This window comes from Brachypodium distachyon, chromosome 1 (assembly GCF_000005505.3).
Source record: "Brachypodium distachyon strain Bd21 chromosome 1, Brachypodium_distachyon_v3.0, whole genome shotgun sequence".
Classification (NCBI taxonomy): Eukaryota; Viridiplantae; Streptophyta; class Magnoliopsida; order Poales; family Poaceae; genus Brachypodium; species Brachypodium distachyon.
In genome coordinates, this window is record NC_016131.3 from 24,949,498 (window position 1) to 24,961,078 (window position 11,581).

Consider the following 11,581-nt stretch of genomic DNA (forward strand, 5'->3'; position numbering starts at 1 on the left):
CTCGATCCATCCTCCCCGAACTATTCTTCCTCGCACCGCTTGATCCGCCTCCTCCACGAAGTCCAACTCCTCCCCTCATCGCCATCCTTGCTCGTTCTCCATGCCGCCGCCGCCACTGCTCTCCCCCACCGCGCCACCCTCTCTCCAGTCCTTCTCCGGTCTCTCTACTACCGATCTGGCCCGCGCGACCACTCCTGTCTCCTCCTGAGTCCCGAGGAGACTCGATCTGGGCATCTGGCGGCTCAGCGCCCCCTGCCCTTTTCGCTCCTCCGGTGCTCCCGATCTGGATCAAGGACGCCGAGCCCATGCCCCCTTCCCTCTTCATCTATCTGGACGGCTGGCTGTAGTCTGTGGAGGAGATCGACGGTGTGTTCTGGCAGAGGCGGGGCGAGCCGCAAGCGAGGTAGGTGGAGCTCGGCGGCGGCACTGCAGTCTGAAGATGGAGGCGTGATGACAGTGCTGCAGAAGATTGGGAGAGGCCGGGTGGCGTTCGACGACTAGGTGGAGGCGTAGGACGACACGCTGCCAGTTGCAGAGCGCCCGGGTCCCGTTGACGGCCAGATCCCAGTGACGACGATCCGCGTGGGGAAGACAACAGTGCCGCTCCTTCGTCCGGCCTCCGTCCGGCCTGTGTCGTCAAGATCCTCGATCCGTGGTGCCTGCTCCTCGGCGAGTCGGTCGGGCGCCTTCTTAGCTGGTCGTCGGCGCATCGCGGCTGCGGATCCGATGCGCGGTGGTAGAGATGGGCATGGCGGTAGCACGGGCGCCTTCCTCCAGCGATGCCGCCGTAGCAGCTGCTCCCGAGCGGGCGTTCTGGCGCTGCTACTACCGATGCTTTTCTCTATTTTTTTCTTTATTTTGCTGAAATCTGGCCTAATTGATGGTACATGCGGACCATGCTTTCTAAATTTAATTAGGACACGGATCTGCTCTGAAAATTCCATTGATTTAATTTCTCTCCGTATATGATTTTAGTTTCACCATTTTCCTAGATCTATTTTTTGACCTGATTGGACTTGATCATATGACTAATCGTTGATGTGCTGGATCTCCTTAATTTTCCTTAAAGATCATGGTTGAAACAGGCCCAATATATGTGGCATGGCATCGCAGAGATGCGTGATGGAGCGAAGGGAGAGCAACATCTCGTCGAGGCTAACATAATTTTCATATGGGCTAAAAATTATAAAATATGAAATTATATCAGAAAAGGCGTTTTCAGTAGACTGAATTAACGTTTTTTCAATCAGAAATTTCGATAACCGCTAGAGTTGCTCTCAATACGTAACTACGTGTAAAAGACACCATTTTTGAAAACTTAAGCTAGCATGTTTTTTAATTTTTTTTATTCCGTAGCAACGCAAGGAGCTTTTTGCTAGTTCTCGATAGTTTTAAGAGAGAGAGGAAAATTATACTACTGCTAGCTGACGATGGACGGTGCAGCGTGCAGACACCCCAATGTGATAACAGGTACGCATGCACGTGCTCCGATGGTAAGATCGATAATGGTGTGGGTGCAGATTTATTTTATATCAATTTGATCCAAGCTAGTAGCTAGCTAAGGTCTTGATCGGTCCGCAAATTAAGATGATTAAGATAATAGCTGGTGTCTTGCAGCAGCGGCGATAGGTGTGCCTAGGTCGACTCAGGCCACTTTATAATTCCATTTCGAGATCTAGATCTGCTAGCTAGCTGCCCAAACTCAACCAACTCCAAAAGCATCAGTAGCCCGATTCTAGCTATTGTTAGAAGAGAAGCCTAGCTAGCTAGTTATGGCGGAGTTTGCGCTTGGTCTGACCAAGACGGCGGTGGCAGGGACAGTGAGCCGGGTGAAGTCGGCGATCGACGAGGAGGCTCAGCTGAGGGGCCGCGTCCAGGAGGAGCTGGTGTTCATCACTGGGGATTTCGAGATGATGCAGTCGTTCCTGAGTGCCTCCAACGCCGGGGAACGTTCATCCAAGAACCGGGTGGTGAGGACGTGGGTGAGACAGGTCCGTGACCTGGCCTTCGACGTGGAGGAATGCGTGGAGTTTGTTGTCCACCTGGACAACAGGTCGTGGGCCTGGTTGTGGCGCCTTGCCTCCTCCTGCATCTGGTTGGTGCCACCGCTTCCTCTGGACTTGGCGGTGGCCGAGATACGGCGGCTCAAGGCGAGGGTGGAGGATGTAAGCCAGAGGAACACACGCTACAACCTGCTCGTTAGCGACGACTTGAAGGTCTCCTCTTCGGCTTCGGTGCCGCCGGCTACAACTGGTGCCGCATCCTCAACAGCATTCCACATCCTAGATAAGGTGTGGGAGGCCACAGGGAAGAAGGAATGCGGCATGGGAGATCTCCGAAAGTTGATCACCAGTGGTGAAGAAGAAGACAGCAATGACCTTCAGGTGATCTCGCTATGGGGAACTAGTAGAGGAGATGAGGACGATCTTGGGGAAGTTGTACAGGCGAGCATTGTTAGGAAGGCGTACAGTGACCCCAAGATCTGCCAGGAATTCAAGAACCGCGCCTGGATAAAGCTGGTGCATCCTTTTAACGCGGACGAGTTTCTCCACAGCTTGCTGACTCAGTTGTACACAAGCTCTCACCAAGCGAAAGCAGTACTACTAGGTGACGACCACCATCTTGACTACTTGTGGAGGACAAGGGATGATGACCATCGTCGTCTCATCAAGGCCAAGCTCATGCAGCAGGTCAAGGAGCAGAGGTATCTCGTCGTTCTGGAAGATGTGTCCACTGTGGTAGAGTGGGATGCCATCAGATCGTACCTGCCGGCGTACACTAACAATGGCAGCCGGATCATCGTGTCGACACATCAGTTAGGGATTGCACTATTGTGCACGGGGGAGCCATACCAAGTGTCGGAGCTCACGCGCATGTCTGATGACCAATGTCTATAGCTATTGGCACCGTAACAAATTAATCGCACAACCTGTGGATCAATTTACAAAGTACAGCTGGGTCGATGTGCCCCATCCCTTCAATCTCACAGACCTGGCTTGCCGCTTACTTGTGGATTTCCACTCAGATAATGTTCGAGCAAAGGAAACCGCAGCACTTGGCATCGTGGAAGGTCAATCTCCAATTCAAGGGTGCTGTAAGTTTCTGCGTGAAGACACATGCCTTGTTGTTATCGATGGTCTGCAGTCTACACAAGATTGGGACTTGATAAAGGCTGCATTCTTGTCCATGCCTATAAAAGGTTGTATTCTTGTCATTACAAATGAAGCAAGAGTTGCTAAACACTGTGTAGATGGCGTCAAAGATCAAGTGGTCAACATTAAAGGTCTAGCAGCTGAAGCGGCCCTTCGTATCTTAACAAAGGTATGTTTGCTTGTTTGCTCGATCTCAAGCATGTACATATATGCTCTAGTGATCAGTACTAATACTGTAGAAGGTATTCTAGTAGACCATTAATTTGTCTCACTAAAATTATCCGGCCGATATCTTAATTCGTCTTAGCTTAATCATTAATTCATTTCCAGTGTTGGATTAGTGCGAACCAATCATATATAGATGGACTAGATCCTTAGGAGAGTACAAATGCTATATAGTGTCGAGACAAGAGACACAAAATATGTGAACCTCGAAGCACAATTTCACAGTGCACACCGGGTAAGAAAATTCTGCGCTCATAAATCGGTTAATCCTACTCTGTCGTTGTATATAATGAACCCCCGGGTAACAAAAAAATTGTCGTTGCACGTGCAAAACCACAACAAGAGGAAGAAAATGACAAGTTTTATAGAACTAGATTGGGTATTTCTCTATTACGGTAAGCACCCAAAACTGCAATTGGATATGCAAAGCGGCGATTCTACCGGATCCGTCGGTGTGCGGGGCATGCAGAGCCTGCCGCGTGGCATTGGGCCAGGCCCGTCTCATTATTATATTTTATTGGTATATGGTATCAGTCAATAGTATATGATATATGGTATTGTTATATGATATCAGTCAATTGTATATGGTATTGTTATATGATATCAGTTAGTGGCGGATCTAGGTTTTTGAGACAGGGTGATCCAATGTATAAACTTTTATCCCAATATAAATTATAACCAGCGATTTTTTACCTCAAACATATTAGTAGTATTGAATTTGGGAAGATAAAAAGACGGCATTGGAACAATTTTGCGATAATTTCAATCCGATCAATGAGCAAATCTTAATTCGATTCAATGAAAGACCGAGAAAAATGTCGCTTGTCGTCCGCTGGCAATCAGCGACAGATGATGACGAGAAATACGATGCGATGTTAGCTGTGTTGAAGTATAAATGGATCGCCTAGCCCCTTCTATTAGATCGGTCTTTTGGTTGTGTTGGCTAGCGCATGAAGCTCTTCATGGTACCAGAGCCAAGAGGTCTCGAGTTCGAGACCTGGTTGCCGCAATTAAATTGCAGCGCACTTTCGATCCACGTTTAGGCCTGCGAGAGCCACACGTGAGGGGGGGTATTGAAATATAAGTGGATTGCCTGCGAGAGCCACACGTGAGGGGGAGTGTTGAAGTATAAACTGTTAGAAGGCCCGATCTGATATGGTGATGCGTACACTACACAACAGAAAGAAAATGAGAACTGGCCGGGAAGATGGGCTATTTGCTCGGGCTGATTTTTCTTTTTTGGTGGATTTAAAATACAATAGTGTATATTATACGTGCTGTATTTCCAGGGTGATCCATGGACCACCTGGACCACCCTGGCCACCCTATGGATCCGCCGGTGATATCAGTCAATGGTATATATGATATATTTATCGGTATATGGTATAAGATGCCACGTGTCAGCACATGACTGGTTGCATGCAGCACATGGTTGGGTGCATGCTACCGCTAGGTAGCGGAACCAATAGAAAACACTTTGCGTTGGATATGTGCATAATTTGGTCACAACTCCGAATTTGACTTTGTTTGGGAACTAAAATGGTGTCTCACGCAATTGCACGGACGACGCCTTATATATACATCTTTCGTATTTTGACTCATATAAATATGAACACCAAATCATTATATGTATCTGTCGTTTCCACGTGATATTAGACGAAAAACAATAAAACTTGGTCATGGTAGGCCGTTTATATAAGAGTTTTCATGTCGTGTTTGGGATGATATTAGAGTAATAATACACCTTAATAATGAAGTTCGGATCATGAGTATGATTGATCGTTAGAAACTGTGAATTAATCAATTCACCAGGTTTCACCTCTCCACCTCTCCCTTTTCTCTCACCAAAGGGTAGCCATGGTCATTGTTATGGACCTCTGGCCCTCCAAATACCCCCAATAGAGATGTATCCTCGTTCCATCTTCAGTGAAGTGAACTCAAAGGGAAGATACCTACGAAAGACCTAAGAATACTCAAGGAGTCCTAGGGTCGGATCCAGGAAATCGCTATTTTGGATATAAGAGATGAGACTTTAGATTCATTTGTTTAAATTGAAGTTTCATATCTATTTTACACATTTGATCAGTGGAGTTTCAATGTTTAAGCTAGTATATTAATTATTCTAATTCGAGTTTGTACAGCTGAATATATTTATTTATTTCTGAAATTTTAGATGGCTCCTGGAGGAGAGCATTTGACTCCTAAGAATGCAGAGCTGAGAGATCTTACCATGCTCAAGTGTGGCGGGCTTCCCAAAGTAATAGCTGACATAGGCCAGTACTTGCACGAGTCCAGATGGGATACATGGATGTTGGAGGACATAAATGCTAACTTCATGGCCATATTGGAGAAGGACCCAAGATTCCATAGTTTGAAGGGTCTATTTTGTTGGATGCAGTCCTACTTTGATGCTTGCCCGGATTCACTCAAGCCATGTATTTTCTATCTGTCGGTCTTCCCCTTCGATCAGGATATTAGGCGGAGGCGTTTGCTAAGGCGTTGGATCGCCGAGGGTTACTCCAGGGATAAATCTACAGGTAGTATCGCAGAGGACGATGGGGAAATGCTGTTTTCCGAGCTTGTGAATTTGAGCATAATCCAGCAGCAGTCACTAAGCAGCAGCTGCAATAAGGTGGTCATGTGGCAAGTGAATGGTTTCTTCCGTGAATATATCATGTCGCGGCCGATGGAAGATAACCTTGTGTTTGCACTTGAAGGGCGTTGCAGCCTCAACTCGCAGCAACACGCAGGACAACACCTGACCATAAGGAGCAGCTGGGACAGAGATGAGACTGTATTCAAGAGCATCGACTTGTCACGGCTACGGTCTTTGACGGTGTTCGGGGAGTGGAGGTCATTCTTCATCTCATCATCTTCCAGTTCCAGATCGAATAACATGAGACTGCTTCGAGTGCTTGATCTGGAGGACACCACGAATTTAACAGATGATGACATGGCCAAGATCGGAAAGCTACTGCCACGCCTCAAGTTCCTGTCCCTACGAGGATGCAGAAAGATCAGTCATGTACCGAGCTCATTTGGTGGGCTGAAGCAGCTGCAGACTCTGGACGTCAGGCACACCTCCATAGTCACGCTGCCACTGGCTATCATCAAGCTACACAAGTTGCAGTATGTTCGTGCCGGCAGCACTGATGCATGGGATAGATTTAATGGCACGGTCAAAATCATATCGGCAGCAGAAGCGGCACAAGCAGACGGTGGTAATGGCATAGCCCCAATCATGCCAGCAGCAGCAGCAGAGGAGGAGGAGGAGGTGAAGGACCCGAGCGTGCCGACATGGAGCAGGAGGGCAGGTGCCTTGGTACGCAGCAGGTTCCGCAGGCAGCGACCTCCTAGCAGCGCTCCTCGTAATGTCGGTGGCGTTGAGTTTCCTGCAGGGATTTGGAAGCTGACGGCCTTACATACTCTTGGTGTCATCAATGTGGACGGTAGTGCCTTCCTCCTCAAAGAGCTCAAGAAGCTTACGCAGTTGCGCAAGCTCGGTGTCTCTGGCATCAACCGGGGAAATATCCACCAGTTTTCTTCAGCCATCTCAGGTCATACCCATCTGGAATCCTTGTCAGTACTACTTAACGAGGATTGCTTGGATGACACCATCTCTGAGCCACCACCCAGTACCCTCAAGAGCCTCAAGTTGAACGGGCATGTACACAGATTGCCACCCTGGATCAAGCAGCTTGACAAGCTCCAAAAGTTGGATCTCGGGATGACCTTATCGCGCGAGGACATAAACGTCCTTGCAAAACTGACGTGGCTAGAAGTCTTGTGTCTCAAGCCGATTCAAGATGGTGAGCTCCGATTTTGTCGGAGGTCTGAACATGAATTATCTTATATCGAAATCACTGTCCTCGAGATTGACTGCTGCTCCAGTTTACAGGTAAACTTTCGAGATGACATATGTCGAGAGAACATAACAATTTTTCTCAAGGTTATCAAGGTTCACTGCTTTGCTGGGTCGTCCTTGAGCATTTCTGGGCTAGCGGGTGTAGAAAATCTCCTGGAAGTTTGGCTTACAGGTCCTATGGGGACAACCTCAAGCAAGACTTACTGCGCCAACTTTCCATCCATAGAAGAAAGCCTGTATTGAAGCTGTTTTCCAACCACGTGACTAATCCGCGCTGAATCCTCATCGACATATCAACTTGAAAGTTCAGTCGAGGACGGATGATTCAGAAGCAGCACAATTAATATAATTCCTTTTCTTCTTCAGCCTCCAGCGGATGTTATAGCCCAGTTAACTTGTTGAAGTACTCATGTCTAGCTAGCTCGTAGTATAAGTTGTTGGGTTAAAGCGATTTTTCTACCGGAGCCGGGACCTACCGGAGTTTTATTCACCGTAAAATTTCGTCAAGATTCGTGCTGTCTCTAAACAGGTTCCATTTGAAGGCGTTGTCCCTACCACATGCAGGTGCAGACGCGGGACCGGCCACAGTGCATGCATAGGAAAGTAATTAATTGCTTTGCAATTTGCTGCTAGCTCTGATCACTGCATGCATGCAAGCATTTATGGCTACTTATTGCTAGCTCTGAAATTTTAAAGACACCTCATTGAAAATCAAAACATGCGATTGTTTCATTAGTGCATCATTTAAAAAAAATGTGTGTACCATTGAATTTTCATTGACAAGTCATTGAAATTTCGTTAGCACCAATTATTATTCCAATGGTCAAACATTGAACTAACATTGAAACACTAGTTTCATCGAGACACAAATATTTTCATTGACCGTATATATGAAAATATGTGTGTACCATTGAACTTTCATTGATAAGTTATTGATTTCGTTAGCACCAACCATTATTCCAATGGTCAAATATTGAACTAACATTGAAACACTAGTTTCATTGAGACACAAATATTTTCATTGACCGTATATATGAAAATGCGTGTACCATTGAACTTTCATTGACAAGTCATTGAAATTTCGTTAGCACCGTTCATTATTCCAATGGTCAAATATTGAACTAACATTGAAACACTAGTTTCATTGAGACAAAATATTTTCATTGACCGTATATATGAAAATATGTGTGTACCATTGAGCTTTCATTGACAAGTCATTGAAATTTCGTTAGTGCCAATCATTATTCCAATGGTCAAATATTGAACTAACATTGAAACACTAGTTTCATCGAGACACAAAATATTTTCATTGACCGCATATATGAAAATTTATTGAAACACTACTGTTTCAATTGGTAAGATTTGAAGTTATTCCTATATGATTGAAATTGTATAAGAAAGTTTCATTGAGACACCGATGTTTCAATCGGCAATCCTCAGGACACTAACGTTTCAATAGTTAGATTCTATTTCAAACCTTTGTAAAACACATCTTTTCGGCTTTGTTGTTTTGAACTTGCAGCACTACTGTTTCAATGAAAGTTTCATTTTGAATCTGCTCCAAAAAATTTGAAACTTTTTATGTAGGCCGGAAACACCATCTCAAACCAATCATCAATTTTTTGTCAAATTTTGAGTCCGTTTGGATCACCAAATAATTTGTACAACTACCAAAACGTGTTAGTGCAGTACTAGTATCGGTGGAGATCGGCCGAGATTTTGAACTTACTCGAAACTTTTTGAAACTTTTACTGTAGGTGGAAAACACCATCTTAGACAAACCCTCAAAATTTCACCAAATTCCGAGTTCATTTGGAATCTCAAAAAATTTGTACAAAAATCAAAATGTGTTAGTGTATCATTGACTTTCTCAACCAACACCACGTCAGGTCCTGCAAACCTGCCCACCTGCCCCTCACTGCCGCCGGACCCACTTCTGGATATGCACAACAAAATCCACAAAACCTCAAAAGAACTTTAAAACAGATGCACGAATCTCGCACGAGCAACCAACGGGCGATAAAACTCCGGTAGATCCCGGACCCGGTAAATTAGAATTTCCGGTTGATGGGTGCACTGTAGGTCTGTTGCATGCATGTGCAGTAGTTTGCTTCCGGTTAAGTTTGCATGTACGTAGAGGCAAGTTAATTTACCGTTCCTTTCATTGCTGTTTGCCTGTATCTTATCATGATCTGATTTCGTGGGATTGTGCGGGCGTTGTGGATCGTGGTCATATTGAAGAATTGGGACAGAGACAGAGTTGTGTCCGACAGCGTCCACTTCTCGCGGCTAGGGTCGCTGACAGTGTTTGGGGATTGGAGATCATTCTTCATCTGTGAAAGTATGAAGATTCTCAGAGTGCTTGATCTGGAGGATGGATTGCACATAAAAGATGATACTGTCAAGAAGATGGTGATTGGTGAAACTCCTGCCTCGCCTCAGGTTCCCTTCCCTACGAGGACACAGTGAGAATGAGAGATCCGCCAACTGCCAAGTTCAGTTGGTGATCTGAGCCAGCTGCAGACTCTTGATGTCAGTGGCAGCTCCATTGTCAACCTGCCTGCAAACATCACCAATTTGCACAGCCTGCATATGTATGTGCTGGCACCACCAATGTCCCATCCGATGTTTCGTCCAGCTGCTGGTTCCGTGGATGTCAACGCATGGTCGGTGTTGAGGTGCCTAGAGGAATTGGGAAATTCACAGCGTTGCACACGCTTGGTGTTGTCAATGTTGCGGCTTCAGGCTCAAACACCGTCGTGAAAGAGCTCAAGAAGCTCACCCAATTGTGCAAGCTCCGAGTGTCTGGCACTAAAAGGGGTGACAGTGGCAAGTTTTTCTCTGCAATCAAGGGTCATGTCCATCTGCAATCCTTGTCAGTGCGGTTTGACAAGGACAACAACAAAGGAAGTTGCTTGGATGACATGATCTCCCTGCCTTGCAAGAACCTGAAACTGTACGGGCTTGAAGACAAGCTGCCAGAATGGGGTCTTAGAAAACTCACAAAGTTGGATTTGGAGATGGCCACTTTGAAGGAAGATGACATAAGATTCCTTGGGGAGCTAGCCCAATTATGTATTCTTCGTTCAAGCAGCTTCAAGATGGTGTGCTCTGTTTTCGTGTGGGTGACGGCACACGGGCTAAATTCTGGATGGACAATTGGTTGCCTGGAGGGAGAGCTGTGCTCGATGTAGCTCCTGCGCTCGCCTCTTTCGTCAGCAAATCCAACATATCGGTGGCTGCTGCTCTCTCTGGCCGCAGATGGGTCATAGACATAACCGGCGGAGTCTCTTCTCTTGCCATTGCTGATTACCTAAGCCTCTGGGATATGGTTTCAGCAATTAATTTGACACCGGGACAACCTGATGAAGCTGCACGAAGGATGGCAACTTCTCAGTCAGCTCGGCATATCGCCTTTTCTTTGCTGCCAGCACCAAATTCGCTTGCGCCAAGCCAATTTGGAAATCGAAGGCCCCTATGAAATGCAAATTCTTCATGTGGCTCGCAGTTCATTGCCGCTGCCTCACAGCAGACAATTTAGCCCGCAAAAGATGGCCACATTGTAGAACTTGCCAGCTCTGCAATTCAGAAAATGAAAGCTGCACCCACATCTTTGTTCACTGCCGCTTCAGCCATCAGATTTGGTACAGACTGCGGGTCTGGTCCCAGGCCTCCTTCTCTCTACCGGGCTGCCATTTTAGTAGCACTGAGGACTGGTGGTTGACAGCACGAAAACGTGCTCCCAAGGTCCTTCACACTGATTTCGACACCTTCTTCATTCTGGTTCACTGGAGGATATGGAAGGAAAGAAACGCCCGGACCTTTCAGAATGAGGCCAGCTCTGTCGACAGAGTCTTCGAGTTGATCACGGAGGACCTCCAATCTTGGAGGGCTGCTGGTTGTGTAACCACGATCTGAGTTTGTTAGCTCTGCCGCTGTTGCTTTGTTATTGTTGTTGTTGCTTTGCTCGTTGTGTGAAGGTCTCGATGAATAGTAGCTGTTGTAGCTGTTGCTCTCGGTGGCCGGGATGAGATCGATAATCTCTCCCTGTTGTATTTCCAGTTACTGTAACTGTATCCTCTCTTCCTTCTTAATAAAGATCGGCCATTGGCCCTTCGACTTTTAGATACACATGTTTCTCGGCAGCTCATACTTGGCCAGCAGCTCCTTCATCTTGGCCTTCTTCTCCCCCGGGTCCTTTGAGCCAAAACGCCGAACAGGTTGCGTGCAGGGAGCAACGAAGCGCCTTTGTTTCTCTTGGTACTCTTCAGATTAATTTATATCATGCATGCGTTCGTTGCTGCTGTAGAAAGAAACAGATTTCAAAGTGAGTACCCTC

The 11,581-nt window shown here is 46.4% G+C and overlaps 1 protein-coding gene and 1 pseudogene across 1 annotated transcript; both read left to right on the top strand.

Annotated features, from left to right (window-relative positions):
* The first annotated feature begins 1,680 nt into the window (after window positions 1-1,680).
* Window positions 1,681-7,753, top strand: LOC100839464 (annotated as a pseudogene).
* A 1,822-nt stretch (window positions 7,754-9,575) lies between these two features.
* Window positions 9,576-11,313, top strand: LOC112268561. The gene has a single exon (XM_024460553.1). The coding sequence runs from the start codon at window positions 9,906-9,908 to the stop codon at window positions 10,434-10,436; it is 531 nt and encodes a 176-aa protein (XP_024316321.1). The 5' UTR covers window positions 9,576-9,905; the 3' UTR covers window positions 10,437-11,313.
* Window positions 11,314-11,581: the final 268 nt, after the last annotated feature.